The sequence below is a fragment of the Lepidochelys kempii genome, chromosome 11, assembly GCF_965140265.1.
Source record: "Lepidochelys kempii isolate rLepKem1 chromosome 11, rLepKem1.hap2, whole genome shotgun sequence".
Classification (NCBI taxonomy): Eukaryota; Metazoa; Chordata; order Testudines; family Cheloniidae; genus Lepidochelys; species Lepidochelys kempii.
In genome coordinates, this window is record NC_133266.1 from 64,742,878 (window position 1) to 64,766,149 (window position 23,272).

General features: G+C 43.2%; 1 protein-coding gene across 14 annotated transcripts in view; it reads left to right on the top strand.

Annotated features, from left to right (window-relative positions):
* Positions 1-23,272, top strand: part of UNC80 (unc-80 homolog, NALCN channel complex subunit) — a 188,906-nt gene that overhangs the window by 94,503 nt on the left and 71,131 nt on the right. For 8 of the 14 annotated variants that reach the window (XR_012154378.1, XR_012154377.1, XM_073306691.1 and 5 more), the window contains exons 24-31: positions 4,858-5,029; positions 7,864-7,997; positions 11,362-11,527; positions 15,080-15,283; positions 16,942-17,042; positions 19,000-19,197; positions 20,881-20,988; positions 22,633-22,771. Coding sequence is in view for 12 of the 14 variants with exons in the window: in XM_073306691.1 (XP_073162792.1) it covers positions 4,858-5,029; positions 7,864-7,997; positions 11,362-11,527; positions 15,080-15,283; positions 16,942-17,042; positions 19,000-19,197; positions 20,881-20,988; positions 22,633-22,771 (1,222 nt within the window). In the remaining 2 variants the exon portion in view is untranslated. The remainder of the gene's footprint in view (positions 1-4,857; positions 5,030-7,863; positions 7,998-11,361; positions 11,528-15,079; positions 15,284-16,941; positions 17,043-18,999; positions 19,198-20,880; positions 20,989-22,632; positions 22,772-23,272) is intronic. The other 6 variants (XM_073306690.1, XM_073306693.1, XM_073306694.1 and 3 more) reach the window with 3 other exon arrangements.

A 23,272-nucleotide genomic window follows, 5' to 3' on the forward strand; every position in this document is an offset into this window, starting at 1 on the left:
TTCTCTTTTATTGCACTGCAGAGGTTCCAGCACTTTGAAGCCTGGCTATCTGGCTTTAAGTGAGTTTTGTGTTACCTTTCTGTTTTAATAAGAGCAAAGATATACCATAATGAGTGTCAAGCCAAACAAAAAATAAATATATAAATTGGAGTTTGTAAATAAAATGTTCCCCAGCCTAGGGTCTTTATGTAAACCTCTCCATATGGACAGCCAAACCAATCCATAATCCCCTTGGTTACTTCAGATTCCTTTCAGGGGCATCTGCCTCAAAAATCATTAAAAACAAATCATAGGCTTAAAAAAGTACAGGCACTTGATGCAATTGCTCTGCACCTTCCAGGAGAGATCATCAGCACAGCCTTGCTCCCTCTATGTCTAATCTACCCTATTTGTGGAAAGGACAGGGATTATGTACTCCTTTTATTTCCCATCATGCCTTATTCCAGGATAGGACTGCTTACATGGCTGCCTTGGTGGACTGCATCTCCCAGCTTGCTCTTTTCTCAAGGTTCTGAGAGAGGGAGACAGAGGTTGGCTGTAATCACCAGGAGCTAGTTTGATCCCTCCCCATGGAGCCAGGGTCAGCAGCAATATGAATTTCAAACTGTTTCCTCCTCACAGTCCGGGCATCCGCTGTCCACAGGAATTGCTAAAAGCTATGCTGGAATGGAATATTGCTTGGTCCACGAGGGTTCCCTTCCCAAACCTCAAAGGGCCTGTGTGTACTGCTGCAGCAATTTGGTACTTGCACTTTTTTTCCCTAGGCATTTTCATCCATCTCAAGGTGGGCTTTTCTGGTTTCACAGTGACAGACTGAAGGGAGCCTCCAGATCTGTGACTCTGGAGAACAAGATTCCAAAGACGCAGTGTCCATAATGTGAGAGCCGCAGTTCATGCCAAGGGAACTAGTTGGTGCTATTGCCAATGAGCAGACACTGAAAACGAATAATTGATTACCTCAGTACAAAGGCTCTTCAGTGTTTTGAGATGCTGGGCTTTCTCCTGCCCCAAGGTAACAAGGAGGGGGCCATGAAATCCTGATGGCTCTGGCTTCCATTGGCATTTGCTGCATCCCTGCTGATTTACTAGCATAGCTGAGAAGTAAATACACAGAATTTGCCTCTGTGTAAATACTTTTATTTAAGCACGTAGTTGTGTGAGTCAGAACTAGCTATCCTGCTCAAGAAAGGTAGAAAAACCTGCAGCAACAGAAATCAGTGGTACGTTGCAAGAGAGAGTTCAGGGACACCCTTCAACTCAAATTGAAGACATTTCAGGGTTGCTCCTCCATCCCCCTTCTCCCAACTCTGGCCCACTCACCCACAAAGGAGAGCTGTGAAATACTGAGGAGGGAGGGGCCTGTGATTTACCCCCTTTCTTTGTTTCTAGTGCCTCCTTTCTCCTCACCCTGTAATATTAATTACAGATACGGGTTACAGTCACCAAAAGTGAAATCTCCCCCATGTCCCCAATGGTATCGGTGATGTTCGTGAAGGGCACAGTGTATAAAGACAGCAATTACTCTAAAGAGAAGCTTTGCAATGGTGAAAAGCTGTGGTTCTCGCTAGCCTTCAGACACATTCTGTCATCACACTAGGTCATAAGGATATTGTCAATGTTAGGGGCTTGGGGATTTTTATAGCTTTCAGTTTATTATTTTTTAGCTTCTGTTTTATTTCTAATTCCCTTTTGGAGGCTTTTACATAAAATGTCTTTCCCTGCAGCAAATATTGATTTTTTTTATCTTATGGGTTTCAAATATAGCAGGTGCCAACATAGATCTCTTGTGTTTACTTCTTCCGGCACCATACCACATGTTTGTGGAAATGGGCTCAGCTCTTGGAGTTGAATTTTTGAGCTAATTGCTTAGCAGCAGTTGTGCAGAGGGAGCACACTCTTTTATTATTATTGTTAATTATTACTTGCACCTCTCCCTCTCTTTTTTACTTTATTTTAAAGTAGGGGAAAATTCAGAGCCAACTCTTGACAGTGCAACGTTTTCCCCATATTTAACACCCGTCTGGTGCTCTTGGAAGGTGCCATATTGACATGCATCCCTGGAGACTTAAGTCTTCTGTTTATCTACAGAGCCAGGGCAGCATGGTCAGCACCTCCCTTTGGCCTAGGACCATTTTCTTGGTGATGGCTGAGGAGCACAAAACACGTTTCAGGAGGGGGCTCCAAAGACAGCTTTTGTGTTGTCTCAATCCTGAGCTAACTGTATGCAAGGCTGGTCCTCTGGTGTAACCTGTGGCCGCAGCTTAGAAGGCATTTTAAATTATGCTGGCTACTAATGACCTCAAGAGGCCACTGTGCTAGCTGGGGATTGCCTAGGTATAAGGAAGCTCAGGTCATATTCCTTCACCTGACCTTCCCAACTGTGTCAGCATCAGGGAACATAAGAGCCACTACACTCAGCTCTGTGCCACCAGAGGATCCCTGTGCAACCCATAACTTGCAACCCTGGCTCAAGAGCCACTTAGCAGTGGGACACGAAGCTTCTGTACCACAAGGGAGATTCTGGGTCAAAGTCAACAGGATTGAGAGGGCAGGTCACTCTCGAAGCCCATTTAGTCATAGAATCATAGAATATCAGGGTTGGAAGGGACCTCAGGAGGTCATCTAGTCCAACCCCCTGCTCAAAGCAGGACTAATCCCCAAGGTTTGCCCCGATCCCTAAATGGCCCCCTCAAGGATTGAACTCACAACCCTGGGTTTAGCAGGCCAATGCTCAAACCACTGAGCTATCCCTGGCCTCTTCCTTCAGATTGCCAGCAAGGTTGCTGAGTTATGCTAACTGTGGTGATGTTTTTTCTAGGAGGTACACTTGAGCACTGAGAGTCATTCAGATACTGCGGTGGGGGTGCCATTATAAAACCCTGGGTTAGATAAAGAATTAGCCTCAGGCCACCAGACCTAACCTACCAAATAGCCTTCCCATAATAAGAACTTTAAGTCTCTACTGACCTGGGCAAGATTCAGAAAGCCACTAAAAGTGATGGGCCCATTACTGATCCCCTGAATCAGCTAATCCAATCCCACTAGTGACATTGTCTTTTTAAATGACAGACTTTTCAGTCTGTTCTGGTCAGTCTAGTCTATCATTGCCTGTGGCTTCTTTTGTTAAGCTGCCTTCGTCTACGTGGAGATATATTGCTCTATCCATTATCTAGGCTAGCCCAGGATAACTCTGGCAATCAGTTCCTATTAGGAATTTAGTACAAATTAGCATTATTAGTTAGGTTGCTGTGTAATTATAGCTGATTGTTATATCATCAGTCAGGGTAGACAACAGCAGTAGTAATGAGTGGTAAATTTATTGCATCTTTGAAAACCAAGCAAGACATTTCTTCCTTAAATAACTGAAGTGAGGAGAGAGAAAATAGTATGAAGGATTTTAGAGTTTACTCAGCGATGTGTAACCTCACAGACAACTGAGATTGACAACCGTCCAGATCAGCTTGCAGACCACACAGTTCCACATTCTCCTATCCCATACAGAGTCTATCATCTCCATTTTAATAGCAGCTGCTTAGTAGCAATAGAAATGAGCCTTAATCATACCTATTTGTGACTGCTTTTCTTTCTCTGCTTCACTTCAGTTTAGGCAGATAAATTATATGATGCTGGTACGTCAGTTCTGAGATTCAGGGGGTCAGAAAATCAGCTTTAGCCTGTCTCTCAGGAACTCCCTCTAAATCCAAGAGGGCCTCAGTGCCAAATTGTTATTAAAACAAAGAAATTACTCCCATTTGCTATCTTACAAAATGATGCTATAGCAAAGTAAAATGTTCCATGTGATTTTCCATGTTCTCTTAGATGTACGTTGCTTACATACAGCATCACTTTGGGAAAAAAACCTCAGGAGTTCTGAAATGGTCTTAATGTTAAGCATTCTGCTTGTTAATTGACCCAGCTGTGGCATTGCCCTCAGAACCTCCGCTACCCTAACATTCAGTAACGAAGCCATTAGAGCAGTTTTTGTTTGTTTGTTTGACTGGAGAAAAAAAATTTTTAGATTTTTTTTTCCTTCAGTGGGAATCTCTGTCTCCTAGCTGCTTACATGTCCCACCTCACTATCTGAGCGCCTCACAATCTGTAATGTATTTATCCTCACAACACCCTGTGAAGTAGGGCATTGCTGTTATCCCCATTTTATAGATGGGAACTGAGACATAGAAAGGCTAAGGGCCAAATTTTTAAAGGTATTAAGGTGCCAAACTCCCATTGAAATCTATGGGAGTTAGCTGCCTAAATGTCTTTAAAAATCTGGGCCTAAATGACTTGCCCAAGGTCACCCAGGAAGTCTCTGGTGGAGCAGAAAATTCAACCACAGTCTCCTAAATTCCAGGCTGTATCCTAACCACCAGACCATCCTTCCTCAGCAGAAAATCTTCAGCAGAAGGATGGCACGTGTCACTGCATAATTTTGATGAACAAAGAGGCGGGGAAGGAGGAGAGGCAGGGGTGGGAAAAGGCGGGGCTGGAGTCGGGCCCTGGGGGAAGGGGTGGAGTGGGGGCGGAGCCTGGAGCAGGGTTGGGGGTTGAGCACCCCCCAACAGTATGAAAAATCAGTGCCTGTAGTTTCAACCAAATATAAACACTTTTTCCAAATTTTGATAACTGTTCAAAATTTTGACCAAAAATAGAAGAAAATATTTGCAATTTGTTTGGTGGTGATTCCGGCCCTCCCCCGCAACCAACAGTTTTCTCGATTGCTCTAGTGATTTAAAAAAATGACAAAATGTTTTGTTCTTAACATGAAATTTCCAGCTGCCTCAGAATGAGCAAGATCCAGGTGAATCCCCTCCGGTCCTCATTCCCTTGTGCTTTCTTTTCCTTCCTTCTTTCCGGCAGGCAATTGGCATCCGACTCAACGAGCTGTGCCACAGTGAGAGTGAGAGCCCGGCCAACCTGCTGGGCCTCATTTATGATGAGGAGGCCAAGCGGAGACTGAGAAAGGAGGATGAGGAGGAAGACTTTTTAGATGACAGTAAGGAGACTCCCTTTACTACAAGAACCCCCGCTTGTAAGAACCTCTGCTTTAGGAGCACTTAATTTTTCTTCTTCTCTTTCATATTCTTGCCACCCAACTGTATTCCCCACCAATTCCCTTCCCTTTCTTTCTGTGCCTGATGTAAAATATACCATATGAGTAGGAGCAATAAGAGACAATGAAAATAATAGCATCTAAAACACAGGCAAGTGAGTTGCAATTACTGTAGATTGCGATTATAAATAAATCCGATCAATCTTTTATATCTAGGCTCAAGTGCTTGTACACCATTCTGATTCCCCTTCTTCAAAGATATCCTTACCAAAACCTAAAAAACACATTTTTTGCAAAATCAGCTACATCTAAATTTTCTTAATATTGAAGGACCAGATCCTCAGATGGTGTAAATTGGCATAGCTGCACGAAATGCTTTGAATTTAAGCATTTTAATGTCCATGTATTGATTCTAACACAAAAATGTAGTGAGGTGGTACAGAAAGTATCATTAAAAAACGTACAATGTACCAAATCACTGAAATAAACACATTTTAAGGACGTTGACAGATTCTAAAATTGTGATGTGATGTGTGATCAGAATAAATAAAATCACATCACATACAGACATAGGCTACAGGTGAAGATAGCAATGAACATTATATCCTCTCCAAACACCATTTGTATATGTGTGGTCTGTAATGTACTGGCTTGTGTGTACGTGTACTACTGTTTTTTCACTGAATGTAATATATAAGCGCTGTTTATGTATCTGTTGGCTTCCTTTTTATGGTTAAGGAGCTGCTCTTTTCACTGCATAACGACCACTCTGCTAGAGGCAATTGAATTGTACTCCTGTGAAATCACTGAGAGGAGAATCAGGTCCTCAGTATCTGAATTTCCTTCCCAGCGCTTTGTAATATGCCATTTGCTCCTGACCACAGTGCCTTAGCCGAAGTGGCCATGGATAGCTGTACTGGGCCAAATTCTGCTTTATGCTGGTACACATGAAGGGGTGGAATGAACAAGGGGTGGAGCCTTCCCCTACATACCTTGAATGACCCATGAGAGGCTAGGCAGAACTGCAGTCCCTGTGTTTGAGAGTGCCTGGACTGTTCCATTCTTTCTCCACCGGGTGTGCCAGGTACTCCAAAAGGACAGGTGGGTAGGAGGCAGGGCTACTGTGTCAGATAGGTCCATGGTGGAAGCTGGCAGACTGCACCCCATGAAGCAGTGTAGAAGCAGGAGTGCTCCCTCTACATGCCAGGGAGTTCAGAATGCCACTCAGCCTCCACACTATGGCTTCGTCTACACTGGGTGTTTTGCTGGCATAACTGTGACGGCCAGCAGTATGAAAACAAATCACACCCCTTAGCTGAATGTCAGAAGCAACTATGCTGACAGAAAAGTGCTTCTGTCCATTTAGCTAATGACCTTTGGGGCAGAGGCCATTATGCTGGCGAAACTCCTTCTGTTGGCTTACACTGCGTCCCCACTAGGAGGCTGTGCCAGCATGGCTCTGCCAGCCAAGGCTCTGCAGTGTAGACAAGTCCTAAGACAGAGTACTTCCTCGAGTTTCCCCTGAGAACCTATGCGTACCTCAGTGTATCTGCCTGTTCAGATCATTTTAGTTCCTGTGAACTCCATCACTCGTGACAGGAGAAATAAACAAGGAGCTTGCAAGCGAGGTAAACATAATCAGGCTTTGTCTGGTAGCCTATAGCGTCCTCTCCATTCCTGAAACATTCCCTTGTTGGTTCAGTTTCTGCGTGCTTCTTTGTGCAACACGACAGGATCAGACGTGAGAAAAACCAGGGGGAACATAAAATATCTCCAGAAGACATTTGGATGGTTCATTAAGTGACAAGCCCAAAGCATTCCAAAAAAATCAGGATTGTTAGCAGTTTCAAGGGACCCCAAAATAACTACCAGCTCTTTTTCCTTCTGTATGTTAGCCCAAAAAATTCTTTGCAAGTTGGTCAAGGCCACAAGAACACTTCATTGTCTTCAAGGTTTGGATGGGTGTTGGACCAGTTGAAAAATATCATGAACATAGATTTTAAAGCTGAGCATATAGACTCCATTTCAGCAAAGCCACTTGAACATGTGCTTAACTTTAAGCATGTGGGTAGTCCCATTTGTGTAAAGTCAAGCATGCCTGTAAATACTTTGCTTTGCTGAATCCCTCTTTAATGGAAATTTGTACCTTACTAATTTCTAAACACTTGATGGTGCAATAACTGCATGTTGTTGTCCCATCTCTAAATGACATTTGTATTCATTATGTAGAACAAAGTTGCAGGGCTGCTGTCTTATTTAGTCTTCTGGACAGTTATTAACAGTAACAGTAACAATACTTGTATGTTGACTGTTCACAATGATGTGTATGATTTTAAAAAGAACAAGTGTGACAATGATGCTACCCTTTCCCAAGATTATTGCCCTGATAATCTCACTTAAGATGGCTGGTGATTTGGTATTGGTTTGAGTTCATCTTCATTTAGGACACAAGCTTAGCCATAATGGTAATCTATTTGGCTGGATGCAAAGGTGTAAAGGACATAAGAGTATCTGTTTCTAAATCTGTATTGTGCTAATATATAGTATTGTATGTAGAGTTTATATTTTGAGATCACTTCGAGTTAGCAGATGTTTTGATAACAACGTACCACACAGTATATGGGATTTGTGCTGACAGATAGATATGTGCATGGATCTGTCCTTTTAATATTAGAAAAGTAATATAGGAGTCTAGAATTTAATCATAACACTTTTTTCATATGCACCTTGCATCGTGCACCATGTGTGTCCATCAATTCTTGGTTCCAAATTTTGTATCATGTTTTCTCTTACCAAGCAAATCTCATTTCCAGGCACTGTGAACCCTACTAAATGTGGTTGTCCTTTTGCCCTGAAGATGGCAGCATGCCAGCTTCTCTTGGAGATCACCACCTTTCTTCGAGAGACCTTTCCCTACATGCCCAGGCCACGTACTGAGCCTCTCCTGGTAAGTGAGCCACAGGAATTAGAGATGAAGAAGTTCCCATGAGGTTATTTTCCTCATACACCTGATGAAAAGGATAGATTGGTGGCAGGGATTTAACTGTGGTGAAGTTTCCACAGAAGGCTGAACGATTAAGACACACCATTTCCATTAATGTTAATGAGAGTCTTAGACCCAAATCTCAGTATGTCACTAATGGCAATATACCTGACAGGCTGACATGATGTGGCATCACAGCAGTTAGAGTTTGAAGTTGGTTGCTAAAATATTTTACAGACCTCCAATGGAGTGAGTCAGCCAAAAGGAGGAAATCAGCGTGGCTCTTTGTTGACATTTTCACTATGTAATAAATGGCAGCATTATAAAACAGTGTTACAAAACTACAGGGTCTTAGAGGTGGAAATGCATCTTACTAAAACAGATATGTTGAAAGTAAGAACATCCTGGGTAATTAGGATCTGTAGGGATCTGTGTCTTTGAGCCACACAGAAATGCTGCCGATTAAGAAGTTTTCAAACTCTGCTATGGGAGAGGAAGAGGAGGACTTGTTTTGTAGTGTGAAGCTGGAAGAAAACTTAGTCTCACTATGTAAGAGTCTATCAGAAATAATAGCATTAGCCTGACAGTTTGAATCTTATACAAGTGCTGAACAATTATGGCCCCTAACATTCAGGAAATAAGGTGAACTTAGTGTTATGTTTTGAGTTAGAAATGGGTTAATGGGGGTTTCTTTGCACAAAGAAAACTTTCTGGCTTGCTTGTGCTTTTAAAGAGAACTGGGCGTATGAAGATTTGGTTCCTTTTTGTTGTTGTTACTGATAAAGCCAAGTTTATACAGACATAAACCTGGATAAGACATAAACCTGGATAAGAGCCTGACTTACGTCTGCAGTGAAAACGTTCCCTAAATGCGTGGTTGATTCCGAGATGTTCTAAGCATTTGCAGATTCCACACATGTCAGTGGGGCCTTGTCTAGACTAGAGGACTAGAGAACTAAACCGTTTGTATCTGAACCAATAATGATGAGCCAGTTTACCCACCAACAGTTCCCTCCACACCCTCCGGCAGCCAACCTCCCCACTCCTCACCTCCTTCTCACCCGCCTGAGCACGCCGCGTCCCTGCTCCTCCCTTTCCCACCTGCCTGCTGCCTAACAGCTGTTTGGCACCACTTAGGACTTTCCGGGAGGGACGCAGCGCGCTCTGGGGAGGAGGCGGAGAAGATGCGGGGAAGGGGCAGGGCGGGGCTGGGTGGGAAGAGGCGGGGTGGGGGAGTCAAGCAGCCACTGGGCAGAGGGGAAGTCAGCGCCTATGGGCTGATTTGCTTTAAGTTTTGCCTTGTATTCCAAAACCATTTCAGTTGCAATGTGATCTGAATGCCTCTCTCACAGTTCCTGGGTCATCTACCACAAGCAGTATGTTGTGGGAGTTTTTGTAAAGCCAAAGGTACACTGGGGGGGGGGGGGGTCAATGAAAGATTAATTGAACCCTTTCAGCTAGTCTGCATCCACATTTGTTCAGATTAAACCAGTTAAACTGGGATTTTCAGCACTGCCTAATGGAGTTGATGTGCCCAATTCCCAGTGAACTGAGGTGTCCAACTCCCCAAACGCTCCTTTGAAAATCCAGCCTTAAACTGATGGTTAAGCAAGTGGAAAAGTCATCTGTTCTTATCGCTTATTATATCATCTGTTGGACCATTTAGGTGGTTTTCTGAGGGGCTGCAAAGTGTTCTACAAGTGTTCTAAGGGCTGTAACTGGTCTAATTTCTCTCATGCAAAGCAATTACACATGTTCAGCACCACTAAGTCTGTAATGTTTCTATTCTTTTGTATGTTTGTGTGTTTGTTTTTGTGTTCGGGAAAATTCACTTTTTTCAAAGCAGCTTTTAATATAACAGAACATCACACACTCCTATTAACTCCCAATAACTTCAGTAGGAGTTACAGGTGTACAGCCATGGACGAAATCTCCTGAGTGTGAGATAAGAAACTGATATTTCCTCATGATTAACCTTTTTGATTGTTTTAAGACAGTTTACTGCAGGGGTAGTGTGTAGGCAGACCATGTGCCAAGTCCGGACCACCAGATGCTTTTGAACAGACCCAAAAATCTTTTTATTTACTTATTATCATTATTGTTATTGTTTTTGTATTATTTTCTCCGGAGTCTGGACCTTGACTATACCTTGGCCAAGAAATTTGGATCTTGACAAAAAATAATTGATTACCCCTCATTTACTATAACACCTCTTCCTCGGTTAAGCCTGACAAATAGCTCTGCCATTTTACATTTCTATACCCTAGTGGTTTTCATGCGGAACAGTCTCCAAGATATCAGTGTCATCAAGTGGATGTTGTATATAAAATTATAAACGAGTGGGGCTTTTTAACTGCACTCACTGTATGTGCTTCTCACCAGCCATTTTGAAAACAGAACCCTATGTGTTTAACCTGCCTTTTTTTCAGTCTCTGCTAAGGGAAATGGATGTGTATATCTGAATACTGGCATAATTGGGTAATGTTGCCGCTTTGGAACGAATGGTTCATCAGTGTTCAGGGCATTGCAGGGCTGTTTCTGCCAGGAGGAGAAATGGATGATCCGAGTCGGGTGCTGTCCTGTTTGTTTACCAAGAAAGAACACACAGTCCTGTTTTCTTGAAAGCAGCAGAAACAAACAGCAGGCAGTTTCCTTGCTCGCTATTTACAGGTCTGCCTCTCTAGTCAGTTCTGTGCCCAAGGAGCTCTGTCTCTCTACTCTCTTTGAGGGCCATGCTCACGACTGCTTCTCTTGCTGTCTGCTGGCGTTTTCTTTGTTTTTCTGCCTCTGACGCATGCGTGCGCACATACACACGCACACATAGCCAGCTGCAAGCAATCCCCTATCCCCGCTGTGTTTGTCACCAGTCCCAGGGAAATCCCCCTGACCACACAGTTCATGTAGCCTAGTGGCTCAGGCAGTACCCTCCTGGTGGTTCCAAATATCAGTACATACAGGGGCATTATATTGCTCTATCCGTTTAGCCTGAAAGAAGGGTGATTAGCATACCCATTGTCTTTAACCAGATCTGTGATCGTCTATAGATCAGAGGCCCAGTTGATGGCAGCTATTAATATCTTCCAGCAGAACAATATCCCCTTGCATTGAGTATACAGTAGCTGAAAGCCAAATTCAATCAGGATTTGAAAATGTGTCAGTGTAGGTTAGCTATGAAGGGATTAGGTTAACTGGAAATTTAGTTCCAGATGGTAGAAGTAGGATTTCCATTTGAGGGCAGGTCTTGCTATAATGATAATTCTTTGTTGCTGGAGAAAAGTATAAGAGCTTATGCTATTTACATGTTTCTATGGTCCACATGATGCGACAGGACCTGGAGAGCTGCAGGTTGCGTCTGGACCCTGAGCTGGACAGGCACAGGTATGAGAGGAAGATCAGCTTTGCTGGGATTCTGGATGAAAATGAAGATTCAAAAGACTCCCTGCACAGCAGCAGCCACACGCTCAAATCTGACACTGGCTGCGAAGAGAAGAAAGGTTTGTCAGTAGAGTGAAGCTTTCATGTTGTCAGGGCTTGTTATGTGATGCTGTATTTTATGTCTCTTCATTTCCATAGGCTGTGTTAAAAAGCAGGAAGCCATAGAGCCACATGGCATGAATAATTTTTGAGCTACCTTTAGACTGCCATGTTGCATATGTTATGTGTGAAAAACAAAGATTTTTAAGTCATCCAGGTAATGATATTAGCAGAACCAAACAGTGGTTCTGAAAAGCAAATGGTGTAAATTCAGTAGTACCTTTTGGTGCAATGCTTAGTTAGAAGTAACAGTGTTTGATCTGATTTTTGTATTTTCTTATACTATTCTTCAATGTGGGATAAAAACCACACATGGGCCAAAAGATGGGATCCTTATGTAAAAATCCCTACCTGTGTTCAGAGGTCATGGCATTTAACAGAACCCCGGACCTCTTTTGGTTCTTTACTACCACATGAAAAACACCTACCTATGTGGCTCTTGATGGCTAGCAGGTTAATATTACCAGCATATTGCGTACTGTACAAGCAAAGCTCAAGCTCACTGTGTTTGGTGAAGGCAGCAGAATGTTTTCCATTTTAAAACCATCTCATGCAAAATCCCCATACTATATGACGGTACAAGTGTTGCAATACAATATGCAGTCAGTAGTTACTTGACATTTGCTATTCGAGACTGAATGCTCTGGACAGTTACCTGTAAATGACAGTCGAGTTTGTGTGTTTTAGTGTAGAACATTTGCAAGGCACACTGTTTAAAATCTCTTTCATAACAGACATGTAAAGACATAGACTTTCTGTAACAATTTTTTTTAAAGGGATGGGATTTATGGTTTGTGATCTTGTGAAGAATTATACTTGTGTGCTAAACAATGCAGATCATCGAAGCGTATCCACAGTTGTAGCTTGCCTTTGAAGTCAACCATGAGATTTCCCTTGACTATGAAGGGCTTTGGATCAGGCCCGTATTGCATTCACGCTCATGGTTGAGCTGTGATTCCATTCACAAGTAGATACATTCATATATGAAACATTTCCAAGAATTACTTGTAAAACTGCTTCAAAAAATACATGGAATGGGACAGCTACTGATAGCGAAGGCAGCTTACCATCAAACTGCAGAGTCATCTTGAAGATTTCTCATATAACCCACTTCCTTTTCTTCTGACTCTTGGTAGCAGCCATGGAACGCACAAGTCTCCAGAATTTGACATTGCCAAATAAATCAGGATGAGAAGTCCCTTATGTATTAGGTGGCCACAACTTTTAAATTTTAAAAAGGCTTCCATAGCAACTGCCTGCAACCACCCTGTGCTGTGATGCCATCAGATCTTTTGAGGATAGCAAGGTTGAGGTAGCAGAGTACATGTATAGGAGGCCTCCTTGAAACATTAGGTGTTGCAAGAAATGGTGGTGGTGACAACATGGAATTGGGGGTCCCCCCCCCCCGCATGGTTACTGTGCTGCACACTTTTGGATACAATGTAAAATCTTTTTTTTCTCAAGAATAGTTCCAGCTCATTCTGCTTAACTAAATTCTCCCTGCCATTTCAGTAAAGCATGGGGGTCCTTCTTCACTTCTTGCCCCCAGGTTTGGTGTAGTATTGCTGTGCAAGTTTTACAAAGCTGCTATGTTGCATCCAGAGGCAGCTGCATTTTAGTGATGGGAAAAGTGATCCCTATGTGGAGGCTGTATTTCAGTTTATACATTAGCAAAGTGCTTTGTAATATTTTGTTCTGAAATAAGCTAAACAAATACAAGATATTATTTTTTTAAAGTGTTCTTTGCTCTGGCTACAGCCTACTCTACTGGGAATTTACCTGGGCTAAAACATAGCAGATGCAAAGGCATCTTTCTGAATCTATAATTGTCTAGCTGAAAATTGTTGTTGTGTGACAGTAATTACGTTTTTCTCACCTGCAGTGACAAAAGGACAGGCCTCTTTACTCGAATCTCTTTGACAAGTACTAATCCATTTCTTTCCTTTCATCTCCTCTTGAGTGGTAATTACTTTGCTTGATGGTCAACCCAGGTTTGTCTTAACAGCTATGCAAAAACTATGATTTTACTGTGTCTAACCTGCTACAGGTAGGTCCAAAGCATAGATATACTAATTTAGATTAACAGGTAGCCCCCAGAAAGTTTTATGTACTAATTGTGTGCTAAGAGGTTTCTACAGACTTCATGAAATGTGGCGAGGTGTGCCAAAACAGCTGTGCATTTAGCCAGCTGTGCTGAGGTTGAACAGAATCTAACCAGCTGTGAGTTAAGTCTCAGTTCAGACACTGGGAGGGAGATTCTCAAATCACTCAACAGTGATCTGTCCAGCTGATTAATGAGCAGCACTGATTAGTTCCAAAAAGGAGACCCATCCAGCCCTATTCTGTCAATAGGATGTTAGTCACAAAAATGGGGTTGTGGGTGAGGGTAGGAGGATATAAAGCTGGGGAAGTGAGAGGGATTTTCAAGACTCAGAAGGCTGATTTTTCAAGTCCAAATATAATTACATTTATATATTTTTCTTACCTATTTTATACCAAAAGGTGTACACCAGGCCAGTCTCTACAGTGCACCGAAAGGTGATCTTGTATGTTCTTCTCTGAATAGATCAACAGTTTAATGACTGAGTGTTGCAACATTTGGACTCATGTGCTGCTATTGTTTTGCCTTTGAAATAAGAGGAGAAAAAAATGCAAATGATCGGTGCTTTGAACATTGAACCATTTCATGTTTGTGCTCATCAGAAACGCACAGTGTCAATAGATGTATTTTTAGTGCCTGAAAGCTGCTGCCTTGTCTGCAGGAGAGGAACTACATGCTGGTTTTCCTTTAAAGCATTCTAATTATGAAGAGTATCATGCAAAGACAGGGATTTATGCAAATCTAACTTCAAAGAAGTAACATGTACTGTGCTACTAATCTGGCGAATCAGGCTAGCTATCTGCAGTCACAAATGCTGTGAGAATGAACTAGGTGATCCCGCTACAGGGGCAGATCTGGGTTTGCAGACCTGGAATCAGCAGGAGGATAGGTTTGTCAGAGAAGCCATGTCTGCACTTGGCATTCAACCACTGGTGGACAGCAGCTGTTGTATGTGCACCAGTGCAAAGTCCAACGGTGAGCAAAGAAAGCCACAGTTGGCACCAGTTGAGTCTACTCGAGTTTCAAGCAGGAATTAACGCTACCAGTGCCACTTGTGGTGTTCCTTGTCTCTGCTTGGGGTTTCTACCAGTGCAGTTTACCCATTTGCTGGACATGAGTGGTCAAAGCAGGGTTAATCCCAAGTATAAACAAGCTCAGATCTGATGTTACATGTCTCCAGGAAAGAAGATTCTGAGTACATTTCTGTAAAAAGAATCCAACACTGAGTGATCGATAGAGCTGCATTGGCGCTGGCTTTGGAGGGAGCCTCTTGCCCATTTTCCTTGACAGAAGTAAAGGTGCTGCAATATAGGCTGACAATAAGGAGTGGAGGGGGAAGGGTGGGCTAGGAGTTTTTTAAAATGGGGGAAAATTAAGGGGAAAAAAGTCCTCTTTTATTCTTTTAATACAGTTCCCAGCAGGAAGATCAGGATAGGAGGCTCCCGCTTGCTCCAGATTAAAGGAACCCGCAGTTTCCGGGTGAAGAAGGGGGGTTCCCTGTCCAGCATTCGCCGGGCCGGCAGCCTAAAGAGCACCAAGTTATCACGGCAGGACTCAGAGTCTGAGAATGAGGAGCTGCAGCTGTCCCACAGCAGGGACACTGTCACTGACATAGGTAACATAGATGAGATGGTCTAAAAAGGGAGCGGGGCTATTAGGCAGCATTCAGATTCTGAAATGATTAAAGCAGGTCCAGAAACAATAAATAAATATAAAGATTCATTAGAGTAGGAGAAATCTCCATCTCTCTGAATTAAGCAGCTGTCTTTTCCTCTTCATGGATTGCATAAGCTAACACCCAAGAAGGCCAGAGTTCAAATCTTGCCATTGATGCACACTGGAATGTAAATTCTGTTCCACACAAAGGTTGTCAATTTAAATCTCAGTGTTAGTGTATGAACTCTTAAAATACTGGCATTTACCAGACTGGCAGCCAAATTCATGCTGTGCTTAGGAGGAGGTACACACACACAAATCATATGATATAGATATATGACATTTACAAATCATATTATATATATATATATATATATATATATATATATATATATATATATATATGCCATTATATGTAATATATATATATAAAATATCATTACATTATATATGATATTTTATTATCCATGACAGTAGATATTGTATATGTATACATGCACATTTTATATTGTATGATATTATATGTGTGTACATTTTATATTCTATATTATATCATATAATATTCCAGACATATATGTCATTTGAGAGTGTAATAGATATCTATTAATATATGTAGAATGTAAAATTATTTTATATATAATGGCCTCCGTCTTCAAAAAATTTGTCCTTATACATTTATTTGATGGAAACAAAATGGACCCCACATCACAAGAAATCTCCATTGCAATTGGCACAAAGTGATAGGGACATCAACAAAGATGTCAAGGATTGGATAAAGCCTGAGGGCTGAACTAATCTCCCAATCTCAGAAGCCCTTCTGACCCTGTCTGCTTTGCCCATGCTGTACCTCTTGTGGATAAATAGGAGAGCTAGTTCCTAATCTGGATACCTTTGCAAATCATAAATTCACTTGAAAAAGAAAAAAGAAGACAGGACGAACCTGAGTTAAACCAGAGCTACCCCCTAATGATATTTATGGTAAAATGTTTCCAAACGCAACTTCTGTTCTAAAACGTGGGCATTATGGAAGACCCCTAAGCAATAAGTGGCTGCCGGAAACACTGGGATCAGTTCAGTGACAAGTCAGAGTTCTCTCCCTTGCCCTAGTTCTCTAGAATTAGCGTGCACAGAGTGTGGATTTTTTTCCCCTTTCATCCCCGTTTATATTAGTGTCTTCTCATGGGCAAGTAACGGTGACATTACCTGGTGGTGGCAACAGCAGCAGGCTGATTCCACTTCGGGCTGGATTTTTGTTGATGGTTTTAACCACAGAGCCCAGTCAATGCAGATCATTGAACCGACAATTTGCAGCATCTTAGTGATGCAAGGAATTTGTTTCCATTGTTTTTGCTCCTTCCCCTCTCCCAAAAATGGGAACAATGCTCACCACTGACTAGTTGGCAAATTAAGAGTGACTGAGAATGGTGCTTGTAATTGCCAGTCCAGCTGATGACAAGAGGGAGGAGGGTTCCAAAGGCAGTCTATGTCATACAGCAGGTTCTGTATACTGTGATTGGTCTCAGCAAGGCTGGCCTGTCTTACAAGTACTTTCCCTAGCTTTTAAACACATGGGTAGCAGTGAAAACCACCACATTTTGGGGTATTTTTCTTTTGAAGAAGGGAGCCCTTGGAGTGCAAGTGAGCCCAGCATTGAGCCTGAAGTGCTGAGTAACACAGGCACGGAGGAGAATTACCATCGGAACATGTCGTGGCTGCATGTAAGTACAGGACCCTCATGATGCTCTCAGACCTAGCACTTTCAGGTTTCAGAATGAATGATTATGATACAGTAGTGGTAAACTGTTCACAATTCATGCTTAGTTAGCGTAGCATTAGGGCTTTAAAGTGTCTGTAGGCTGCAGCCATTAAAGGGTGGCTGCTCCCCATCTGTAAAATGGAGATAATACTTCGTTTCTCCCACCATTTGTCTGTCTCCTTTATTAAGATGATAAGTTCTTTGGCCTGGGATCACCCCTTGATATGTGTGTGTACAGCACTTAACACAGTGGAGCTGCAATCTCAGTTGGGCCCTATCTCTCTACCGTAAGAGTTCCTAATCTGGGTACCTTTGCAAACTGTAAATTCAGTTAAAAAGAAGATAGGATTCACCTGAGTTATATAGCCCCCATGACCATAGCATCTGAGCTTCTCACAGTCTTCAGTGTATTTATCCTCACAGCATAACAGTGCTATTATCCCCATGTTGCAGATGAGGAACTGAGACTCAGACAGACGCAAGTGACTTGCTCAAGGTCTCCCAGGAAATTGAACCGAGGTCTCTCCAATCCTAAACTGGTACCCTAACTACTAGTCCATCCTTACTGTCAGGCACTACTGTAGTACCAGTTATGATCACACCCACCTTAGAAATATCAGTACATTTGTTTGACTCTTAGTATGAGACACTAAAGGATGCAGTCACTGGTGGACGACTTGATCATATGCATCTGGCCACCAAGGTGTAGAGGGCAGCAGCACATTTTCCCATTATGGGAGGATAGACACACTCATCAATGTAAGGCATAGATTGGAGGGAGCTAAAAATATTTCTGTGCCTGTGCCTGTCTGGTATTTAGTACACATAGATGAAAGCCTGGAGAATTTTAAGGAGTGTGTACTGCAATTAATGTCATGCAGTGATCAACATCTCTGATAAGCAGGAGATATTTTTGCTCTGTGGAATAAAACCAGGGTAAAAAAAAAACCCAGACTATCTGAGTAAACCTGCTTTATTTAACAGTTATTAACAATTTTTTCAAAGGGAACACCAGGCTCAAGCCCTTTTCTGTACACAACCGTGTTGGTATTCATTTCACCCTACAACTCGTGTAAGGCAAAATTCTGGTATTCTTAATGCCACAACTGGTGGAGTAAGTCACTGCTCAAAACGAGGAAGGGAACAGACTCTGACCCGTAGCAAGCAATGAGATTCCGATCTCACTCCAGTTTTACACTGGTGTAAATACACTGACTTTAGTGGAGTTGCTCCTTATTGACATCAACATAAGTGAGGTAAAAAGCTGAAAAGCAAATTAGAATATATATAATTTAAAAACCCATGATTTTTGAGTCCACCTCACGATTTCTGGGGGCCTGATTCATGAATTTTGAATGTTTGGGGTTGGCAGTGCTGGAGCTGTCTTATTTTGGGCAGGGGGTTTGTTAATGCACAGCACCTCCCCTCTTGGAGGCAAATGTGTGGTGAGTGCCCCCCCTCTGTTGGCTTTGGGTATTTCACTGCTAGGTACTTGGGGTTCACTAGTGCGTGTCTTGACCCACAGCGCAGGATCTGAAAGTTCCCTCCAGTGCCCACGTGCCGCAGGAGCTGCTCCTACCCTTCAGAGGCAGCAGCTGCAAGGAGCCCCTAGGAGGTTCTCTCTCAGATGTCAACCTAGGGGGCTGGGTTTATTCCTATTTTGGGAACAGGGAATATCCTAATGCTCCCCACCCTGAAAGGAATGGACTCAAATCTGCGGTGGGGCTGCCAGCGTTTAATGATGGTCACATATATGACAGTTTCTAACCCTGGCCCTCCCCTTTTATTTCACCGGTGTCAGTGACAAAATAGTCTTCACATGAAATGAGGGGAACGCTGCTCATCTTGGGCATTCTCTCACCACCAAACTAGCGCTCCTCAATTTTGAGTAACTCACCACTCCCCTCTTTGGGTTCCAGGTCATGATCCTGCTGTGCAACCAGCAGAGTTTCATATGTACCCACATTGATTACTGCCACCCGCACTGCTACCTCCACCACAGCCGTTCCTGTGCTCGCCTGGTCCGAGCCATCAAACTGCTGTATGGTGACACTGTGGACTCGCTCCGAGAAAACAATGTGCTGAACAATGTGGCAAGAGGCAAAAAGCAGAAGGAGGTGAGAAGGCCAGTAAATACCACCCAGACTATAGTCCCAGTTCAGCAAGGTACCTAAGCTTGTGACATGCTGAAGTACTTGGGTCATTCAGGGCCCATAACTGGCTGAATATATTCCTGAGCTGAAACAGACCAGATGCAGATTTTCTGAATACATGTAATATAGGAGTCTTGTAGGAGTCATTCCAATGTTCAAGTGATAATAATACCCCTTAATTGGAAGCAGAAGTATTTGTGTCCTTGGCACTGTTAAATTCACTTCTTCATCTCATCAATGCAAAGATTTCAGCATCCCCGTGGGTGGAAATTTTTGCTCTGCAAGTTCGTAACATTTCCCTGTCACAGAATAGGTGATTAGATGTCCACTTGGATTAATGGATATATTGATACAGAACAAAGCAGAGAGGAAACAAAGAATGCAGAAATGCTGCTCTTCAGAACACTAAACTGTGTTCATATGTTCATATTGCCTGACACAAACTGCAATGCTGCAGTTAAGCACCAAGGAAAGGAAGCAACCTCTAGAATTGTCACCTCTGTCACCTCTGCCAGCCGAAAGGCCTGAGATGAGCACATGGCAGAGTAAATGAGCAGTAGCTAAAGAGCTTACTCTGCACTCTTGGGTGTTATTTCAGCTCAAACACTGAATTCCAGTGCAAAATGTTAAGCTATACGATTTCATAGCCCATGCCTTACGAGTAAAGGCTATCAAACAATAGAGATAAAGAAATGGTCACTGGACAATAAGGCATCTGTGCATACACACACAAAGATGAGGATCTTTACATAGGAAAAAACCATATGCCATTTATTTCTATCTAATCCATTTCTTTTTATGTGTTAGCTCAGTGGTTCTCAAACTTTTTCATACTGTGACCACTCTGGCAACTCCCAATCATCTAGCCAGGATCTAGCTGAAACTACGCTTTCATTTAGCAATAAGAGACGCCCAGGATGGTTGCAATGCTTAACACCTGTTTGCGACCTCCTTGGGGGTCACGACCCCCCAGGTTGAGAACCCCTGTGTTAGCTGATAGGTTACCACCATTAGAAGGAAAAGCTAAAGCCACACAATATACAGGAGAAACTGTGGTGCTCTGGATATTGAACATATCATGGCTGGCAACAGTAGGTTTGCTGGTAAATCCCGTTTCTCATTGTCACTGGGCTACATGATGATCAGCTTGGTTTGACTTTCAGGCAGCCGTAAATTCGTGTCCAGGTACCTATTGCTGCTTATGTTTCCCTGAGAGGAAGAGAACAAACAGTGGATGTACTGGTGCAGTGGGTCACAAACTCCCTGGCTAGAATGGTTTTAGATTGGAATTTGTGGACTCTTGACTTTGAACTATATTAAAACACTTGTGTTCTACAGTGCACACTGTTGTAACCTTTTTATGAGAGTATTCTGGGGCACTTTCAGGGAACACATTCAAATTTCTGACTTGGCTTATTGGCCTTGATCTTATTAAGGAAATTAACATTAAAAATAGATTTTTTTTAAACCTTTAGAATTAGGGTTACTTATGCCAGCTCGCTGGCTGCTGAACACTGTCAGAACATAAGGCCTTATATGGACAGCTTCAGAACCATGGCTTCAGAATCCACTTGAATTAGATTTCCTGGCTTTACAAATATGGTGTCTCAGAGATTGTCAGATAACTGAACTCCATTTCTTTTTCAGTGCTTGGACAAATCATGCTTGAGAACTCCGTCTCTGAAGAAGAGAGTAATGGATATCAACTTGGAAGGAAAAAAGGACTCTGGAATGTTGAAATACATCAGACAGCAGGTACTACTATATCTCCTACCACAGTGACATGCTGATTAGGCTAGGTTCTGCCTTGCCCTTTAGGAGGGTTTGCAGTGAGTAGGGTGACCGGACAGCAAGTGTGAAAAATTGGGAGAGGGGGTGGGGAGTAATAGGCGCCTATATAAGACAAAGCCCTAAATATCGGGACTGTCCCTATAAAATCAGGACATCTGGTCACCCTAGCAGTGAGAGGAGAAAGGATTGTGGAACCTTGAGCCTGTGCAGAGAGTGGGAAGAGTTGGAGTGCGTGACTACTCCTGAATAATACCCATGGAGGTAAACGGCATCCCCAAAATGGGTAGGACGTGCCAAAGAGTGAGCTGGAGCAGCAGTTAAAAGAACCCCAAGTTGGAGTCTTTACCTTTAAGCATGGCCGAATTAGCGCAGGAGCTTTGGTGGCTGCAGCCCAGGGCCCCAGCGCAGCAGGGCTCAGGCAGACTGCCTGCATGCCATGGCCCAACGTCGCTTCCTGAAGCGGACAGCTACTGGCAGGTCTCTGCGGCTTGTGGCAGGAGGGGGGAGACCGGAGGTGGCTCTGCACTGTCCCCGCAGTGGGACACTGGGGGCTCTGCACTGTCCCCGCAGCTCCCCAGCACTGTCCCCGCAGCTCCCATGAGAACCAGCCCATGGGAGCTGCAGGGGCAGGACTTGCGGGCGTGGGCAGTGCATGGAGACACGCTGTCCGCCTCCCCCCAGGGGCGCGCAGAGAAGTGCCAGCAGCCGGTTGCTTCCAGGAGCAGCATGGGGCTATGGCAGGCAAGCAGCCTGCCTGAGCCCAGCTGTGCTGCTGGCCAGGAGCAACCTGTGGTAAGTGCCTTCCAGCCGGAGCCTGTACCTCAAACCCCCTCCTGCACCCCAACCCTCTGCCCCAGGCTGGAGCCCCCTCCTGCATCCAAACTCCCTCCCAGAAAGAAACTAATATAACAGCTTTTCTAAGATAAGAAGTAGGCTATTTTGAATTAACTTAACTATACTCTACATGTTTTAAGACTGAAATGTAACCACAGAACAGCTTTATGTTAATCAAAAGGCAAAGTTTAGAATAGCGTTAGTAGTCTTGATGCCATAATTGTGATCATTTTGTTTGAAATTTGGAAAAAGACTTCTATACAGAGGCCCCACAAAATCTAATAGCCCTGGGCCCACAGGACAGTTAATCCAACGTGACTTTACGTGTCTGGGTATTTTAATACCTCAAATAATACGGGTTAAAAAAAGCAAGTGTTTAGATACCAGTTGTGAATTTGCTGCAGTAGAAGTTTGTGAAGACTTGTGTGAATATTTATAGCAGCATGTGTGCTGCCAACCTGAAAAGCCTTTGCTTTCCCTTCTTGTAGTTTATCAGAGTTTCAGTCACTGCGTCAGGGAGCAGCAACAATAGCCCAGTCGCACACCACAATTAACAAACAGCAGATAGTCAAGATGAATAGTTTGCTAACAGCATACAGGCTGAAATATGTTCACATCGAAGTGTGATATGTTCATATCAGGTTAATTTAATTTGCTAAAACCAGACACTGTGGGTAATTCGTGATCAGATAAAAGGGTAAAATCAGTGAATATGTTGTTTGCTAACAATAGTTTACTCAACTCTGCTATGAAATACACTTTCATTTTCTTTAGGTAATGAGCCTGTCCCCAGCACCTTTGTCACTGTTAATCAAGGCAGCTCCTATTCTAACAGAGGAGATGTATGGGGACATTCAGCCTGCAGCATGGGAGCTGCTGCTCAGCGTGGATGAGCACATGGCTGGAGCAGCAGGTAAGAGAACCTGAACCAGAGATTGGTATTGTTGCCCTGCTGCCCATCCATAACAGATATTGGGGCCTTGCAGGTCAGCTTCCTGTTGGAGGAGGAATCAGTGACCCTACCTCTGGGTATGTTCTTGGGGCAACTTGTTTATTTTACACTATACACAGCAGCCACAAACAGCAGGCAGGCAATCCCCTCTTTTGGGTATCCCAGCCGAGATGCCAATGCCAGATTAGAAGGAAACAGCTCTGCTTCACGAATTGACTCTAGTTAGAGATATTAAAGGAGAGAGCACACACTCCTGCTGTGTGCCATAACCCTTCCCCAAAAAAGAAACTGCATCACAAAACTTAACAACAATACATTGTTTCTTCAATACCTCCAGGCCTCCTGGGGCAAACCAGCTCCAGGCAGCCAGCCACACTTTGGAGACTGATATCTGTGGAAATTAATGCTGTTGGCATTGATATTTGCTTGTGGGTAAACAGGTCTCTAATTTTCTGTTTTCTT